The 19,801-nt window shown below is 43.3% G+C and overlaps 1 protein-coding gene and 1 long non-coding RNA gene across 9 annotated transcripts in view; one reads left to right on the top strand and one right to left on the bottom strand.

Moving 5' to 3' along the window:
* Window positions 1-19,801, bottom strand: part of Syne2 (spectrin repeat containing nuclear envelope protein 2) — a 335,155-nt gene that overhangs the window by 105,994 nt on the left and 209,360 nt on the right. For all 7 annotated transcript variants that reach the window (XM_013067744.3, XM_021247771.2, XM_087195248.1 and 4 more), the window contains 6 exons: window positions 17,796-17,927; window positions 15,481-15,675; window positions 14,656-14,730; window positions 12,148-12,258; window positions 6,883-6,999; window positions 1,438-1,668 (listed from right to left, as the gene is read on the bottom strand). In XM_013067744.3, coding sequence (XP_012923198.2) covers window positions 1,438-1,668; window positions 6,883-6,999; window positions 12,148-12,258; window positions 14,656-14,730; window positions 15,481-15,675; window positions 17,796-17,927 — 861 coding nt within the window. The remainder of the gene's footprint in view (window positions 1-1,437; window positions 1,669-6,882; window positions 7,000-12,147; window positions 12,259-14,655; window positions 14,731-15,480; window positions 15,676-17,795; window positions 17,928-19,801) is intronic.
* Window positions 1,507-3,787, top strand: LOC110346529 (uncharacterized). 2 transcript variants are annotated; one of them, XR_002390642.1, is made up of 2 exons: window positions 1,507-1,685; window positions 3,689-3,787. It is a non-coding gene; the product is annotated as an uncharacterized LOC110346529 (long non-coding RNA). The 2 variants fall into 2 exon arrangements; XR_015444997.1 differs by having other exon boundaries at window positions 1,667-1,896.

Raw genomic sequence — 19,801 nt, 5'->3', positions numbered from 1 at the left:
TAAAAAGTGCCCAGACTGCTGCCCCCAGGGACCCTCCACTGGGGAGGGACATCGCAATCACCCAGACACGTAAGTTCCCTTTCCTCTGCTGCTCTGGGCAGCAGCCCACTCCCACCTCAACCCTCAGCCTTAGCTTCTCAGGGAAGGCCTCCTTCTGAAGCCCTTTCCCTTCTAATCAGCAAATCGCTGGCCACACAGAGCCTATTGCATGATCCTGTCACCTGGAGGTCACACCTTTGGGCGGCTCAGAAATCCTTACACTGGAAGAATAATCTTTATACTAGAAGTGGTGATGAGGGTGGGATTCCAGTGATCAAGGAATGGGCACAAGGTTTATCCTGGCAATAGACAACAGGGTGGCAGATGGACACTGGACACCTGTACATAGTTGGGACTCAAAGCCTTGAATGCCTCAGGTTCTTATCAGCCAGGCCAAAGGACAGTATCAGTAACTGAGCAGACTATTAGAGCTGACCATCTGGACGGACTACTGGGATCAGAGGTGACTTTGCACTGCTGGAGGAGGAAGAAGTCAGCTCATCCACCTGTCCCCTACCCCTGCGGGCAGTTCTGGATGCTGTAAGGCAGGGCCGAGCCCAGGGGAGGAGGCACACCCCTGCAGTGAGGATGACAGGAATTGCAGGAAGAGCTCCCCAAGGCTGGGCAGGGACTCAGGCACCCTGAGACCAGAGGATGCCTGCATCGCTGGTACAGAAGCAAGTTAGGAAAGCAAAGAGGCCAGGCTCTGCTCATGCTGGGGGAGAGGCCTTGCCTTTGTGTCTTGCAATTATGCTGCTACACTGTCATCATGCAAGCCCCTCCCCTGAGGGACCCACAGAGCCTGACCTTTGGGCTGAGCCTGAGAGCTCTACTCAGAATGTCTAAAGCCAAAGAAGTGGTGTCCTTGCTCCTCCCCAGCAAGATCAGGAGCATTCCTGGTAAAATGGCTGCAAAGCCTATTTCTGCTCTAATGTGCACTTTTACAAATGAGGACACTCACTTTCATTTTTGATGAATGAATCTTCACAGTGCTTATGACTATTACTAAAGACAACAGTATTTATTGAGCAGTTTTTATATACTTTATATATTAGACACTGCTTTATATACCTTATCTCATTTAATCCTGACAAACCATGAGCTAACTTACTATACGAGGAAAACAGGTGGACAAGTTAACTTCTGCAAGTTCACAGTTAGTGTGACAGATCTGGATTTGCACTCTAGATTCTGAGCCCTTATCCACTCTGTCCTCCCAAATACGCTGCTTCCTTAAAGAATTTCAAAGAATTACCCTGAGGACGATGCGTTGAGGCCAAGATAAACATCAACGTCAGAGCACCAGAAAGAGACACCTTGTTGCTTTAAGAGGAAGTTGCTCCACCTCGACAGGGTTTGGTGAGAAGGCCAGGCGTGACCCTGGCCTGTCAGTCTTACCTGGCACCCAACCAGCTCCTGCTCCACCACCTGCTGCATGGCTGCATTTAATGTTTCCGGCTCAAATGCCACGCTGGCTTGCTGTAGCCACAGCTCCAGCTCGGCCACCTGAGTCTGGCAGACATGGAGGACTTCCGCAGGCCGAGGCCTTGTCTTCTCCACTGTGGCCCCAAGAGCTCCTTGCTTGTCAGAAGAGTCCAGAGCTGCAGCCTTGGTCGGGGGTGTGGTGGCCTACAATAAACCCACAGGTAAGGCACCGGTGAAAAGCCAGTGGTCCAAAGATTTCAGACTGAGGCCGGCAAAGACCTGCGGAGCTGTAACATTTCCCCCGGTTAAAAGGACAAAATCAGGGCAGAAGAAGGAAGAAAGAAAAGCGAAATTCACCTCCACACTCATAGCCACAATAATCACGTGATCTGGTGGCACTGGTTTCCAAGCAGCTGATCGGAGTGTACACAGGTACAGTATTCCCAGGCACCTCAGAGCCAACGGCTCGCAGTTCATTCCACGCAGGCCCAGGAGAGAGGGGCGTGTGTGCATGTGGGTGTGAGTGTCCTGAACACTGCAGGGGACCGGCTGGCATTTAAAGTCCCGTGACATGTGATTAAGCAACACTTACTTTGCTGTGGGCTCTATTCAAACGGAAAAGGCCAAAACAAAAAAGGTCTTTACATACTGGAGGGTGCAGTGAAACACACCACCCATTTTTAACTTAACACCTTCTCTCTCAAATAGCCTGGCCATAAAATATTCTGGCTTTTCTTTAAACACACGTGCTATTCTTCATCTAAACTTCTACTAAAAATAGTTTGAGTCAAGTAATAAAGTTCAGTGTGGGTAACCTGGAAACATTTTTTCTATTCCTCAGAGAAAATCCTAAAATGACTTTCACCCTCTAGATATTTACATATTATTGAGTTAAGGAATAAGTATTTCAGGTATAGTTGGAAGAAAGTATGATGTATTCTTTTTACACAGAAATTACTGGGCAGCTTATCAATATAATAGCAGAATTTCTCCCAGATATCAAATTCAAGTATTCTAGTAATTATATATTAGATATTTTCAATTTGGAGGTAAAAGGTGATTTAATACAAGGATATATTTATCTTCTACTGTATTACCTAACCTTGTCCAGAGTAAGAAAAGAGTATGTTGGCTCTTCTAGTGAGATAAGGATTTATGTTGTGATCTACAAAAGCACTGGTACCAATATTTTATTATGATCATGATAAACTATAATGTTTTCTATGTAAGACTTTGTGGGGGGTTTTCGGTTTTTTTGGTTTTTTTTGGTACTGGGGATCGAACTTGGGACCTTGCGCTTACAAGGCAGGCACCGGAACCACTGAGCTAAATCCCCAGCCCTATGTAAGACTTTGTTAACAACTTGTTAGTATCTAACAGAGCACAATTTGGGCCAATGACAAACTTCTAACGGGGCTGCTCAGAAATGCACACTCACTTCCTAATGTTTGTGGAGTTTTTTCCAACATAAGACTTTTAGAGCAAGAGTGAACAAAACTGGTAGGTGGAAAGAAACTGTGCAGACATGGAACACCATTTGTTTTCATACACACTAATGAGCATTTTGAAAGCTTTTCAGCAAAAGAGTCTCTGGGATATATATTTTTCTACTTGGCCATCTATTATGGACATATATTTATTTGCTCTTTTCCACAAAAGGCTAATTTTTTCCTGCCTTCCTTATAATTCCTCCTATCCTTATAATTTCCTTCAAGAATCACCTCGACAGGCATGATGGTGCATGCCTGTGATCCTAGCACTCTGGGAGGCCACGGCAGGAGGATCCCAAATTTGAGCCCAGTCTCGGCAACTTAGTGACTTATCAAGACCCTGTCTCAAAACAAAAAATAAAAACAGGGCTGGGGATGTAGCTCAGAGTGAAGGCCCTGGGTTCCCCAATACCGCCCCCCCCCCCACAAGAATCATCTCCTTAAGGAAGTTTTCCCTTGCCTTGTGTGTCTCCTCTGGATTTCACATATGGTCAGGTCTATACTTGGTTTCAACTCTTTCGGTTTTCCTTTTTAATTCTTGATTTTTTTTTTTTTTGGTACCAAGGATCAGGGATCAAACTCAGGACCCTGCTTGCACTTAAGAGACAGATTCGGTGCCATTGAGCTAAATCCCCGGCCTTTAATTCTTAATTTTTAAAAAAAGCAACAGTTGTGTGATGTTACTAACAGACATCAATTTCTAGCCATCTTATTAATTATTTCCTACTTTTCAGGTATCATCTGTCAGAAGCAAAGACCTGGGGGAGATCCCCTTTTTGTTACCTGAGATAAAAATCTGTTATTAATTAATCTGTAATAAATGATTTACCATTTGCCTTCTTGTTTATTCTATGTGCACACCTCTTTTATTCCATACACATTTTAAAATGCCAGTATTGGGTTTCTCTGCTTTCTCACTACCTCGATGTGGAAATAAGCAAGCTGCATGACTAATATGGGCTTTATTTGCTAGTTACTTGAACCCGAAGAGACTCCAAAGGGGGACAGGAAAGAAAAGATTATTTGTAACCGTAGAACTTCAATAGCTGAAAGCAGTCAGGAACCGGCCAGTGATCGGCTCAGCTCTCTGTTTACAGCGAGAGAAACCCGAGCCCGAGCCCGAGCCCGAGCCCGAGCCCAGGAGAGCCACTGAAACAGCTCCTGGGCCTCCAGTCCCACCACGTGGCTGCTGAGAAGTTGCGGCCCAGACTTCCAAGGTCAGCAGCTCTATAATTTTTTGTAATTGAAAATAATTAATTAAATTAATTTATTTGAACGGTTTTTAAGACGCAGAAGCCCAGGTTGTAAAACGAAGGCACAGGACATGTGTGAGGCACCCACGCTGACTGATGTGGCACCTTTACCATGGGACCAGGCAGACATTTCGAGGGGCCACCCTGGGGCAGTGAGGGGCACAGCAGTGGGGAAAGCTGTGTGAGCTCTTCCCAGCCAGGTGGCAGAGAGAGGACGCACCTGGGGCTTATCAGCAGGCCAGGGAGGGTAACCTCGGAGATTCTTAAACTATAGATCTCTTGTTTTTTCCCCAACAGCATCCAGCAAAGCATCTTCTCTAAGAGACAGCCCCAAATTGTAATGGCAGAAATCACTGAAATGAATGTTTTCTATCAATATACTTTGGGGGCTAAAAGTAAGAATACAGATACTTCTTGTTAATAAGAACAATGCTGTCTCTGTAGCATGATTACATTAGTAATACCTGACCTTGGGGACGGGGATTTAGCTCAGTGGTTCTGCTGTCTGCCTCGCAAGCACAAGGTCCCAAGTTCAATCCCCAGTACCAAAAAAAATAAATAAAATAATTAGATTGGAATGGCTGAAAAAAGTCCTGAGGAATATAAAAAAACAAAACAAAACCTGACCTTCACTGGGCTCTCAGGAACCAGGTGCTGTGCCAAGGACCACACAAAGACCACCTCATTACTTCCCATCACAAGCCTATATGTATTCCCAGTGTGCATTCCATGAGGAAACTGAGGTCCCAGGAGGCTGTTCACACTGCCCACCCCCATACAACCCACGAGCAGAACCAGAATTCAATCCCTCATTTCCTTGTGCTTGGAATCTATAAGTCCACTTCCTTGACCCAAGCTCACCAGCCATCCGGTACCCAAGTTAGCCCCTCCATTTCTGCATCAACACATCACTCACCTCACTGCAGCACTGCAGCTAAAGCACAAGTTCATTTTCTGGCAAGAGCTACATTTTATACCCAAATGACCACCCTTTATATTTCCTCATTATTTTAGTCAATTCTACACACACCCCCACATCTCACCCCACTGCCTGCGAAATGTGAAGTGGCCCGCCTGAACTGCAATAGCGACAGACACACACAGACTGAGGTGTCCCTTGGGAGTGGCATGGTCATTCTGCAAGGTCAGGCCTGCCTTGGTTTCATGTCTTTCTGTATTAAATATTTACTTTTTGTTGCAGTTTGAGACATGGATGATCCCAAAATTTACTAAAGTTATGTGCTTCTCATGGGCCGCCTGGTCACTGAGGAGCCCCTCTCCTCTCTGGTGCTGCGTGCGCGCAATGAGGGGAAATGAGCGAGTACCAGAGGTAAAAGTGCAGAATAATCAAAAGCAGGCCGGTCCCTGCTGTGATAAAAGGTGACCTCCCACTACTTTTTGGTATCCATGAATCCATTAGGCTCCCTCAGGATGAAAGTTCTGTTAGGAAGAAAATGTAAATATATGTATGCAATACATGAGTTTAAGAGAAAGATATTAGAGCCTTAGACTTAAAATCTGAGGTTCTAAAGCCAGAGGCAGAAGGATCTGGCTTTCAGTCTTCACTCTGCCTCAATGGCTTGGGCTGCTTATGTCAGTGCTCAGAGCAGCAAAGCGCCATCTGTGAAGAGGGGTAACAGTGACTACTATGTGGAGGGTGTACGAGTCAGGAGGTAATACATGCAAAGCCCAGGTCCTGGCCCATCGTAAATGCGCAGCAAATGTTTTTTATATTCTTCTTTTTCTTTACTGTCGTCGTTATCGAGTGCCAACATGGGTAGGGCAATGACTCCTATTACAGATCATCCAACCCAAGAGGTGCACACGCTAAGCAGAATGCCTACTGTGGCCAAAACACAATTGCAGGTGTCAAAAATAACATATTAATTCTGGGCAGCAAAACAAAACAAAACAAAAAACCAAACTATCAAGCTGGTCAGTCACTTTCTTAGACCTGAGTGTAGCCAGTGAGGGTCAATTTCCCTTCGACTTCCGTCTACCTTGCTGGGCATCTGTTGTTAGAGATGAAAAGGAAGAAGGGTGAAGAGGAGAATAACAATTTGACAACTGGTCTATATTTTTCTAGGAACAGACAAAAGATTGGTAGAAAAGCTACATAAATAAAACTCCATATAAAAAGTTAAAATTACTGTTTAAAGCAGCAAAAGCATGCCAGTTATCTTTTCTGGAGCTACAACTATGGGATTTTAGGTCCAGCTGAACACCAAAGCCAGCTTGGGAAACAGCGCCCTCTGAAGGCCTTCTTCAGAACCACCGAGGCAGTCGAACTGGGACCTTCTGGGACTGATTCCTTGCTCTTCCCTTCACTCCTCTCTGGATTTTGATTTGCTCCTTTGTGAACTTTTGGTAGGCGCTAATCTACCACGTGATTAAATGGACAACAGACATAAATGCCTTTTACGGATCAATATTAGCTCGTCTCTGCTTCACTGTCCCCAGATGCTATGTATCCGATTAAAGCAGACAGGGAAGGACCACTTCGTGCTGACAAATCATACCATGCTTATTTTCTACGTAAATAACTGACAGCAAATCTTCCTGTTCTGCAGCTTTCACAGCACAAAGATGCTAAGGTCCACAGGGGACGCTTGGTGCAACACACAGGTAAGGACTGAAGCTATGGAGCAGTTGGTTTGCAACAGACGGGGACTTACCTCTTCTGTCTGGCTGAGCCCCAGGGAGAATTCTGGGCCTTGCTCAGTGTCTGGTGAGTCTGGTGCAAGAATCTGCATCATGGAATAGACACAGGTGCTTATTTTCATCCCTGGCTCCTGTAAAGAAAGGAATCTGAGGTTCAGGGAGAGCCCTGCCCTGCTGCCGAGGAGCCCCTCCTGGCCTCTCATCTGCAAGGTGACTGCTTGCAAAACATCTAGAGAAGTCAGGCGAACCCAGAAAAAGTTAATTCCCTTGGGGGAGGATCGACTTTCTCAGGTTGGTCATTATTTGACAGACTTCAATTTGCCACAACTCTGGTTAAGCAGCACATAAGGAATCCACAGAATTAAGTATGTTAGTAGATTCTGATAAGAATTTAAATAAGATTCTATGATAAGGGCCACATTTCAAATAATGACAGAAAAAAATGAAGTCACTAAATTTAGGAAAAAAACTACCCAGACGCTTTATAAAAAATATTAACTAGGGCCGGGGATTTAGCTCAGTGGTTTTGCCACCTGCTGTGCAAGCGCAAGGACCCGAGTTCAATCCCCGGTACCAAAAAAAAAAAAAAAAAAAAAAATTAACTAAAATCTTAGCCCCTCATTCCTAACAATGAATTCTAATTATATCTAATATTGAAATGTAAAAGCTAGGCCATAAAAATTCTAGCGAGGGAGTTTCAAAGCATAACAACAAAGGAAGAGGATGTCTTTACGCTGTTATGTTGGACAACATTAAAATAGAATAATGTATACCACAAAAGACACCATACTCTAAATTAAAACAAATATTAAACTGGCATAACTATAGTGTTAATGTCCTCAGTATATTAATTCATCTTATAAATTAGTAAGTTAAACATCAACCCCCGTGTAGAAAAAGTCAAATGGTATAAACAAGCAATTCACAGAAAAATTATAAAAACCAACAGACATCTCAAGAGTGACAGTCAACTGTCTTAGAATGTAAATTCAATTTAAGATATTGGTCAAGTTTGTCTAAGAGTGACAATCTCAAATACCAACTTGGATCAGGAAATAAGCACTTCATCCATTTTTGGTTGGAATAAAATTGGCTCAGACTTTGTGTAGGGCAGTTTGACAATGTGTACAGCAGAGTGGTAGAACATTTGTCTAGCATGAACAAGGCTCTGGGTTTGATCCCCAGCATCAATCTCCACCCTCCATATGCCTTGATTCAGTAATCCTTCTTCGAAGGTTATCCAGGATTAAGCAACGTGAAAATGATGTGTACAAAATAATAAACAGAGTGTGGCAAGAAGTGATGGATGTCTTAATCAACCTATCCTGATTGTTCTATTTACAAATTTTGTGATATCCTGGACAACTTAACCTGGACTCTGAGCTCGCTTACTTGATCTTTAAAGTGGAAATGAAGCCTACATCACTCATGCTTCTTTTTTTTTAATGGCCTCAGCAAGTGACACCCTTTATTTAAACTCCTTCTACCTGCCCCAATCCAACCATTTCAAAACGCCCAACTCAGGGCTCATCTCTTTTGTGAAAGCAACCTAGAAATCCTCAGCAATGGTGGCCTCTCCCTCTCCCGAACACCTGTGTCAATGGCCACATGGCCACAAAGCTGTAGTTTATATACTTGGATTTGAACTCTGGTTCTTCTTTTTACATTGCATGGTTTCTCTTATATGACAAGCTTAATATATAAATAAAGAATAAAATAAAAGACATATTTTTGAGTTTTAAACAAGATGATATATATAAAGCATTTAGTATTTTCTAACAAAATGTTAGTTGGCTCTTTGGCTTCTATTGGAAACAATAACTGCTGGGATAGGTAAGCCTGGCCGTGTCAACTTGCTTGGCTTGAGAGCTGCCCGGGATCGGTGCAGCACACTTCTGGGTGTGTCTGGATGCATCACAGATGAGACGCTTTGGGTACTATGTCTGGTCCCTGGCTTCTTTCTCTCAGGCACTGTTCCTCTGCTCTGCTTCCTGCGCATCATGAATTAAGCATCTTTGTTCTACCCATGCCCTTCCGCCATGTTGTTTCTGCCTTGGAGCCAGCCAACCATGGACTGAATTCCCTTCAACTGTGAGCCAAACTTAAGCCATTCTGCGTTGTGGGTATCAGGTATTATGACTCAGTGATGGGAACTCTGACTAATACAACTGCTTTCAGAAACCAAGAATTAAAGACAAAGCTGAGATTAAGTTGGAAAGGTAGAAAGGGATCATGAAAAATCTTGAAGACCAAGAAGTTTGGATTTTGTTTAATAGATAATCAGAATCCATGAAGGATTTTTTTTTTTTGGTACCAGGGATCGAACTCGGGTCCTTGCACTTGCACAGCAGGCGGCAAAACCACTGAGCTAAATCCCCAGCCCCACGAAGGATTTTAAGCTGAGGTTTAGCATATGTTTTAGGAAAAGCCATGAGAATTTTGTATGTATATTAGGTAAAGTAACTAGAGGTTATATAACTAATTAGAAGAGTACTCCAAAAGCCCAGGGGGGAAATGAAATTGCTTTCCTAGGATGACAATAAATATAATGGGAAGAGGAGAAAGACATAAAGATTAAACAGGTATTGCTTGACCACTGACTGGATATGAAAGATAAGAAAAATGGTACCTAAGATAGCTCTAAAGTTCATGTATCTTAGACTCTGAGCAAGCCCTGAGAAATTAGAAGGAAGAGCAAGCTTTGAAGGAAGGTAGTAAATGAGTTTGAGATTTTAAAAAATCATCTAAAATGAGAAGTCTTTTGGGGGGTAGAAATGTGAAAGAGATTTGAGAGAAAAGGCAAGATGAGAGATTGGATGTGGGACTCACTGGCACTGAGGTGACTACCAAAGCCATGGGAAGAGATGAAAACAGAAGAGGACAAATGGCTTGGGAAATGTCTGGCTTCTAGAGACAGATGAGAAACCAGAGCAAGGGAAGAAATGGAGGAGGGGTCAGGGCAGAAGAGACAGGGATGTGCAGCATCGAGATGGTCAAGGAAGGCTGCATTTCATGAACAAAGAGATGGCCAATAGTGTCTCATGCTGGAGAGCTTGAGAAGGCTTAGGACTAAAGAAAGGGCTCAGCAGATGTTCCACAAGTCAACAGCAGTTTAACTAGAGGCAGGAAAGAGATTATAACAGGGCCTTGGAGTAACAGGCAAAAATATTTAATGGGAAATGAAAGAGGAAGTACAGTAATTGACAGGGAAAACAGGATTAAGAAAGTAGATTCATTAAAGTGCCACAGTAAGTACAGGTTATAAACATGCAGAAGAGATAAGATCTTTGCCACTGTGGAACTGTGTCAAGCGTATGGATGAAACTGTGGTGAGCCATAACTGAGATCCATAGAAAATGCAATTTTCCCCGTGGGAGCTCAGGAGGGTTGAGAAGGTGGAAGTGCGGACGGGTCTTTCCAGACAAGGGGAAGTCCACAGGTGGATGCGGAAGAGGGGGTGCCAGGGCTACTGGGCATTTTCTGAAGAACTGCTCAAGAGATGATGGGTTTGTTCAGGTGGAGGGGCCAAGAGGGAGGGAACTTGTGGGAGGGGAAACCTAAATACTTCTCAGGTAGCCAGGGAAAGAGTCCACCTTGAGGCAGAGACTGGAGGTACACTACAAGCAGAGGTGGTGCCAATGACTTATAAAGGATTGGCCTGAGAGCTGGCTGAGGTGACAGGCAGTGGCGGCAGGGATGTGTGGGTCAGGAAGATGATGGTGCCTCGGACATAGTTCAGGAGGAAAGAAGGACACTGTTCGGCTGGCAGCTGAGGACTGTTTTCTAAAGTGAGGGCATTTGCCTTCTAGTTTGAAAGACTGGAGATGTGGAATGTCACAAGGAGCAACAAGACTTAGTCCACTAATTTCTCATATACATTATGGGTTTTTTCTCATATGGGTTTTTTTGTTGTTTTTTTTTAAGAATTATGGCTGCCCATAGTGGCACATGCCTGTAATTCCAGCTACACTGGAGGCTGAGGCAGGAGGAGAGCTTGAGCCTGGGAGTTTGACGGCAGCCTGGGCAACACAGAAAGAGCCTGTTTCAAAATTAAAAAAGGCTGGGCCGGAGATTTAGCTCAGTGGTTTCACCGCCTGCTGCGCAAGCGCAAGGACCCGAGTTCAATCCCCGGTACCAAAAAAAAAGAAAAGAAAAAAAGGCTGAGGATGCAGCTCAGTGGTAGAGCACCTCTGGGTTTGATTTCCAGTACCCAGGGAAAAAGGAAAAGAGGGTTACAGAGTTACCCTCCCATCTCCATCCATGATAAATGCTTTGGCAAAATAATGTGGTGAAGCCTTCAAGTGACTCTTTGAGTTATCCACCTAGAATTGAGTGCACAAGAGAAACACAAATAACAAGCAGAACTCACTAAAGCTGCCTTTGTATTTGTGCAGGTGTAATGGTGAAAAGCTTTAAAACTTCATAATACCCAAGATATGGAACCAACTTCTTTGTCCTTTGATGGGTGAGTGGATAAAGAAAGTGTAAATGGGGGCCGGGGATTTAGCTCAGTGGTTGTGCCACCTGCATCACCAGCGCAAGGTCCCAAGTTCGATCCCTGATACCAAAAAAAAAAAAAGAAAGAAAGAAAATGTAAATGTACACATGGAATATTATTCAGCTTTGGAAGAGAAGTAAATCCCACCCTCGGCAACAACATGGATGAATTTGAAGGACACTAAGTAAAATAAAATACTCTGGGCACAGAAAGACAAGACAGTTACCACATGATTTTATTTACATGTGGAATCTAAACAAGTTGAAGCAGAAGGTGGAATCGCGATTACCGGGGACGAGAGAAGGACTGGGGACACATTAGTCAAGGGATACAACATTTCAGATTGACAGGAGGAGAAAGTTGGAGGTAGCTCTTGTATAACTAGATGACTATAATTAATAATAAAGTATTTAAAAACTACTGAGAGAGGAGAGTTTGCATCCCCCCCCCCAAAATGACAAATATGTAATACTTATGTTAATTAGCTTCATTTACCATTCTACAATGAATACACATTGCAAAGCATCGTGTTATATACCACGAATATATAGTTTCAATTTGTCTACAGCAACTAAAACTTGGCCCAAGCCATTTCCTGCCCTACATATTCTTTCAAACAAGAAATTCTTTTCTTTCACTTATATCCCTTCCTTTTATTGCTCATCTGGGCTACAGATTGGTAATTTAAATGTTTAGAGGTGCTGAAAGACCCCTAAAGAGGAAAACAGTAGGCAAATTCAGGCAGCAAAGCCCCCTCCAGCTCCCCTCGGTGTTCCATTACCTGGATGATTGTCGAAGAGGAAGATGACGGCTGATCTTCCTCCAAGTCCTTATCATGCTTCCAGAGTGAAGACCAAGTCCCTGAAGATGGCCTGGCTTTCTTGTGTCCATCCTAGGAAAGGATCACTGGTCATCGAGGGGAAGGGAACCCTGCCTAAGCAGCACTCGGCTCTGGACTTCCATACCAGACTGCACTCACGGGCAGTGTGACCACCCCCCCACCCATATTCCATCTACTGCTTTTGCTGATGAAATCAGGTTTCCAGAAACCTAAAGATATATATATATATATATATATATACACACACACACACACACACACACACACACACACATACACACACATATACATATATACATATATATATGTATATATATATTTTAAATTAAAAGCAAGGAGTAAGTTCATATCACATAAAGAGGATCTATAAAATAGTGCATTATAAATTTGATCTGCTTTGGTAAGCACAACCTGAAATGCTATCTTTAAATTAACAGTTTGATGGCCATAAGAAAAAGTCACTAGTCATCAGAGAACTGCAAATTAAAAGGACAATGAGAGTTCAGGAGTATAACTATGCCTAGCATACACAAGGGGCTCCATCCCTAGCACCACAAAGTAAATGAATAAATAAAACCACAATGAGAGAGCACATCATATCATAAAGATACTTTCATCAAAAAGATGAAAAACAAGTATTGGTGAGGATATGGATGAAAGGGAACCCTTGAACACCGTTGTGGAATTGCAAATTAACAGCCAAATGGAAAGGAGTATGGAGGTTCCTCAAAAAATTAAAATAGAATCACTGTATTATCCAACAATCCAACTACTGGATTACATCCAAAGGAAAGGAAGTCAGTATGTCAGAGATGTCTGCACGCCTGTGTTCATTGCAGCATTACTCACAATAGCCAGGATACAGAATCAACTTGTGTGAACTGATGAATGAAGAAAATGGGGTTTATACAAAGAATGGAATACTCTTCAGCTATAGAAAAGGTCACTTTGTCATTTGTGACAGAACAGATGAGCCAGGAGAACATTATATTAAATGAAATAAGCCAACCAGGCAAGGAGAGACAAATACTACCCAATCTCGCTTACATGTGGAGTGTAAAAACCTGAACCTGTAGAAACAGAGTAGAAACCTGGTTTCCAGAGGCTAGAGTGGGTGCAGGAGGATGGGGGAGATGTCAGGCAAAGGCTTCAAAATCTCAGACAGAAGGAATAAGTATGTGAGAGGCACTGTACACATTAGTGACTGCAGTTAACAGTATATTGATAATTACTTAGAGGGTAGACTTAAAGTGTTCTCAACCCCCAAAAGGTAACTACAGGGTTGGGGACTTAGCTCAATTATACAGCACTTGCCTAGCAAATGTGAGGTGCTGGGCTCGGTCTTTGGCATCAAAATGTAGTAAATAAGTATAAGAGAAAATACATATCGATTAGCTTGATTTAGCCATTCTACAGTGTATGCGTGTATCATATCATCCTACTGTATACCACAAATGTATATAATTTTTACCTGTCACTTAAAAAAGAACTGGATAGACACAGTTTTTGTTATTGTCAAAGATAAATTCCATAAACCTATCAGTTCAGAAGCAAATATGTCGGCAACTTTTGTGGCTGCAGGTGCTCCTCCATGCTCACAATCCTCTCTGCTGTGCAGGGGTGCAGCCGGGTTATGAAGCAGCTGTGTGATGGTCAGAGCACCTAGTGAACAACTTATCCTACTGCCAGTGCTACCCAGCCCTAGGGACCCAGCAGGACAGGAGCTGTGGTGGCCAAGCTGTGACTCTACAGTTGGTTATTGTGAGCCATAAAAACACAAGCTGCTGCAATTTTCTTCCTTTTAGCGTAAGATATATTTGTCCTTTAGTTTTTAAAATATAAAATGGAAGGGCTGGGGATGTAGCTCAGTAGCACAGCGCCTGCCTGGCAAGTGTGAGGTTCTGAGTTCAATCCCCAGTACCAAAAAAAAAAAAGAAATGAAAATTGTTATCAGGAAGGTCAACTGCAAAGGTCTCATTTGATCATTATAATAAAGTAGCAAGAACTGGCTGTATTAGTTGCTGACGAAACTTATGTCCTTGACCACACTATTTAAGAACAAAGAAGTAGCTCAAACATGGAAAAAGAAAGTTCTAAAAATCACAACAGGAATGCCAACCAAGCAGCGTACTCTCAAAACTTCAGGAAAAATATTCACAAATCAGGCTATGAGAGAGGATAGCTTCACCTTCTCCCTATGTCAACAAGTGTGTCTGAATCACAGTCATCCCTCTCTTGCATGGCGAAGAAGGGTTAGATGCACTTAAAACAACGAGGATAACATGAGAGAACTACTTCAATCATACTTTTAAAATAATATTATTTACAAAAATCAAGATTGACTTAAAAATTCTTGGATTTCTGTTCATTTCCAGATCTTTTCTTTGACTCTCTTTCAGAGATTGGGTTCCAGAAAACTTAAAGGAGAAAGAAAATGATTTTCCTTACTTCACTTTGTGCAGAGCTCTCCTCGGCCTCCTCCTGGACGGCTGGCAGGAAGGACATGGCGCCCGTTCTGTCCCGCTGGAAGGGACAGCAGGACAGCTGCGGTCAGTCCGCGCACCACCCTCACCAGCATCCCGGCCTGGACGCATTTCTATGTGGCTAACTTTTTACTCACTTTATCCCAAATGCCCGTCCACCCAGTAGCCTCGCCCAGTGCCTTTCAGCTCAAGCAGTGGTACAGCCTCACTGCTGAGTCCAAGGTCCCTCTCATTTCAGTACCTCCTCCGACCCCACCGAACAGACCGAGAAGTGGGGTTCAGAGTGGTGCTGAGTCTTCCACAGGAAAACACTTCACAGGGTGGCCCCACCCACCTGCCGGTGGAATTTCATAAGCACACCCTTAAGTAACTCAGGCATACAAATTCTGGGTGTGGTCCAGAACAGACACACCCTCAACACTTTTATATTCGCTGGTAAACAATCTCAAGCAGAATGTTTCCAGGTTCAAAAACTTCTTTACTAGCTGATCAGCGAGGCACTAGTAAATTCCAGCCTGTAATTGCAGCACTCAGGGAGGCTAAGGCAGGATTTCGTGTTTGAGACAAGCCTGGACAGTTTACCAAGACCTTGCCTGTCTCACAGTTATAAAGGGCTGCGGATGTAGCTCAGTGAGAAGGCCCTGGGTTCAATCTGCAGTACCATTAAAAAGGGTGGGGGGATCTTTGCTATAGGCCGTAGACATAGATGGCACAGGTTGTGCAGGTGACAAATAGGATCATTTAAGGCCCCCTGGCATGTAGGACCAACACGACCTGAAAGCACCCCTACCTTCCACTCCAGAGCATCCCTCTCAGCCGCTCTACCCTCTGTTGCGGTGGCAGACAGCCCATCTCCTTCTGCTTGCTGATGTTCTTGCTTCAAATGCTGGTGAAGGTTTAGTATGGCTGCCTTCAAGCCCACTAACAGATCTTCCTTTTTCTGGTTTAAACTCAGAATCTGCTTTTCAATATCTTCGATTTCTCCCTGCATAGAAAGCATTTGCACTGTTTTGGGAAATCTGAGGCCTGTGGATACCCACCGGTATGGATCAGAAGGCACCGGCTTCCTTTGGTACAAAGTTGTCCTAGATCAGCGATGAACAAACCTATGGCAGGCATGCTGCAATGGGCTGTTTATATCATTGAAAGCTCTAAAAACGTTCACCATCACTGTTCTCAGCTGTTTGGTTTGCAAAGCCAGGACCAATCTCTGGTACAGAAGAGCCTCTTTACCCTGGCTGGATTTCCAAAGGACTTGCGGAGAGCCTGTAAGCTGTAGGATGCCTTAGTCCCACGGCAGACCTTGTAGGTCAGAATCTCTGGGGGCTGAGCCAAAGCAGGGAACATGTAACAAGCTCCCCGGTGACTGACCAAGGTGCGCAGCTGGGTGGGAGCCACTGCCCTTGGACTGATGGCCCTGGATCCATGGGGCCCGTTCCTGGGAGTCTGCACAGCACTAGCCTCTTCACACTGGCCCCACATAGTCACAGATCTCCCCAGGAAATTCTCCAGCAGACTAACATTTGGGAACCACTGGGAGAAAATCAAGTTAGAAATCTCATTCTTTTAGTACTGCCCTTGAAGACTCTTTCAACGATCTATCAAATGGAAATAAACAAACAAAAAAAGATATCTTGCAGAACAACTCACAGAGGAGTCCAAGGTCCATAGTGCTACTTTTAACATCTGTATTATTGATATGTCCGAATAAATTTTTTATACATGGTTTGTACATGAATGCCACTGTCTGTCCATGAGGATTATAGAATCCTACATTCAAAAGAAAAGGCAGATGTCATGCAGCCTAACATCTTTCTCTCCAGCACTCTAGAGAGGAGTCTTTCAACCTCTGCCTGAGCTCCTGTTGCTAGTGCTGATCAGGAGGAACTTTTTAGGAAATCTGTATGTGTTCAAAATGTGTTCTGAGCTGGGGGTGTAACACAGAGGTAGAGTGCTTGCTTAACATGCACAAGGCTGGGGTCTGAACCCTAGTACCGCAAAAAAACCTCAAAAACAACAACAAAAAAACTTTGTTCCTGATTATCTATCTACTCATAGACATCCAGTCTTTGATTTTTGCACAGACACAAAAGTAACACCTTCCTATCTACACGTGAGGGTCTTGAAGCCCAGAGAAAGGTGGTCTTCCCAAAGCAGCAGCCAGCGCGGGACAGCGCGGAAAAGAGCACACAGATGGGCCTCCCCACAGCTCTCAGTGAAGGCACACATTCCTACACCGACAACCCACACTGTCCCAAGTCAGAATTCCCCTGCATACTGGTGGCAAGTGAATAATGGTTGGAATTAAATCAAAGTTGGCTATACTTTGTGTTCCACTTTCAATACTAAACTCAGAGGCCAAGCGCTCCCCAACATTAATCACATGGCAAGAAAAACCTCAGCTTTCGTAATCCTTGGTACATAGGTTTTTAATGTAGAAGTTCTGATTCAAAAACAAACTTAAGGGCCAGGGATTTAGCTCAGTGGTTCGGCCACCTGCCTTGCAAGCACAAGGTCCCATGTTTGATCCCTGGTACCAAAGAAAAAAAGCCTTAAAAAACCCCTAACAACAGAGTGTTAACAGGCAAACCATTATGATAGGTACACTGGACACTGTTATTCATGGCAAATGAAAATACAGCTTGGCATACCAAATCGTTCATTATAATGGTGTTCAGAGTTTTATTACCTCTAAAAGCCCAGCCTGCCCACACTGCCTGATCCTTACCCCAAAACTAGCGGGAGAGTCAGGTTGTCCAAATATGTTGTACGACAGCAGCCTCTTAGGCACTAGAGCAAGTACAGACCTAAGTGCACCAGGCTGAGGCTGCAGGCCTTTAAAAAGATCCTCATTAAAGCAGCAGATGCAGCAGGCTGAGCCCCATTTCTGGGGTGGCAACTGTGCAGTCCACCATTTCATCAAGTTTTAATAAAGATACCATGTAACCACCTATCCCATGAAACATGGGAAAGTGAATACATGCAGTGAATAGGTTCAATCAAAAGAGACACGTTGGACATAAGCCTGCAGCACTGCCAGGGATTCTAGACACCAAGGGCTCAACAAGTGATCACTGGCTGAACTGACGGATGGAAGAGACATACCTGGATTGCCAGCAGGTCGGTGGCTTCGTCTGGTGACATGTGTTCAAGGGAGAACTCAGCTGAATAGTTACTTAAGATCTGTTTTAAATTTTCTATATCTTCATCACATTCACTAGTCTGTTTTATGACCATCTATAAAATAACCCCCACAAAAGAAGAATAGTTGTCAGGATTTAAGGACTAGATTAACAGGTCATTTCCATTCTTTACCTCCCTCACAAGTTCCAGTCAAATGAGGAAAACATGCATCCATACAGCTTTCAATTTATTCTAAATAGTATGTATACTTAAATTCTAAGGATAGAGAACAACCTTTCCAGAGGGGTCATCTGACCTTCTTGCTTTACTAGACACCAGGGCACCTTGGGCAGTGCTTGGAGTACAAGTCTAACTAGACACACCTGGACACTCAGCTGTGTTCAGTCTAGTGGGCTTCTCCTGGGAAGCATCTTCTGGCATGTTAACGTAAGGTTTCTAGTTTTATGAAGCTACTGGGATGTCGCACACACCATTTAATACACAATTTGTGTGGGGTTTGTCACAAAGAAAGGTGATATGGTGGATTGAGAATGCAGAGGGCCCCTGATTTGAGCGATGATGAATTTTCCCAGTATATTCACTTCCTCATCTAGCCCCTAGAATCTGGGATGTGCATCTTATCAATAAAAAAACCAACGGTTCCAGAGTAGTCTGAGTTTGCAGAATAAGGCAAAACTAACCAGAACGGTGTGCAGGGTCTGATGTTAAGAAAGCGGAACTATGTTAAGAGATCTATTTGTGGACTAAGTGATACAATCCAAGGATTGTGAAAGATAAAGAAATGGGCTTCAAAGCATATCTAGCTACTTCTTTGGTTTGCTTAATCATAAAGCAAAATGCCTTTGAAACTACAAAGCTTTTGGCCAACACATAATTCTTCCTTGTATTTTCTTTAATATTTAACCATAATTTAAGCTGTAGGCTGGAAATGAATAACTATGTTCTCTAAAAACACCTGTTCTCCAGGCCTCAACGACAAACTAGATGCCATTATTCCCCTACAAAAGTAATTTGCCTTATTTTCCACAATGAAGGCACTTGTAATATCTAAAGTAGGAATTAAAGGACAAGGGTACCATATTCTAATGATTTTCATTATCATTGGCGTATTTAGCTTTGGAACAGATCAGGGGACATCTGATTTCATCCACACACTAGGAGGAAAATTTTTAGGAGCACAGTTTGATATCTAACTTGGTAACAGAGTCTTCTAGTCTTCCCTTTTCATCTTGTGAAAAGGCTACATTGAAGCATAGTTAAGACTGTTATTTTCTTTTTTTTTGTTTTTTGGGTTTTTTTGGTACGGGGAATCGAACTCGGGTCCTTGCGCTTGCAGGGCAGGCAGGGGAACCACTGAGCTAAATCCCCAGCCCAGGATTGTTATTTTCTTTTCCTGACCAAGAGACCAATAAAGCCACAAAAGATTAAAAATAATACATCAGGCCGGGGATTTAGCTCAGTGGTTTCACTGCCTGCTGCACAAGCACAAGGACCCGAGTTCAATCCCTGGTACCAAAAAAAAAAAAAACAAACCAAATTTGATGTTTTTCTTCTCTTTATCCAGTACTTTAAAAATCATACATTGAACGCTAGGTCTTTTTCTCTCTGAGCAGAGTCGATCAGTATCCAGTCCAGAGAGGCTGTGAAGATTAAGACTCGGACCAGGGAGCATAGTAACTCCAGACTATGTAACAGAGTGACTTCTGAAATGTGAATGAAATTTAAAGATTAAGACACCACCATCTTCAAAGGCAGGCTGCAGGATATTTACCAAGAGGGTTGAATGTCTGTGGAACACAAGGCACTTTCAGCAACTTTCTGTTCTTGTGGGAGTGGTCGTTGATTAAGGAATACAAACCAAATACAAAAGACAATTCCTGATTTGAGACTGGTGAACTAACACAACTCAGGAGTAACTGGGGAGAGGCTAAAAGATGTCATCAGTGAGAAGGAAGACATTCCCCACA

Source organism: Heterocephalus glaber, unplaced genomic scaffold, assembly GCF_053883595.1.
Source record: "Heterocephalus glaber isolate CG9 unplaced genomic scaffold, H.glaber_assembly_v1.0 deba00001608, whole genome shotgun sequence".
Taxonomy (NCBI): domain Eukaryota; kingdom Metazoa; phylum Chordata; class Mammalia; order Rodentia; family Bathyergidae; genus Heterocephalus; species Heterocephalus glaber.
Note: the sequence above shows the minus strand (reverse complement) of the source record. Positions and strands in the feature narration are given on the sequence as shown.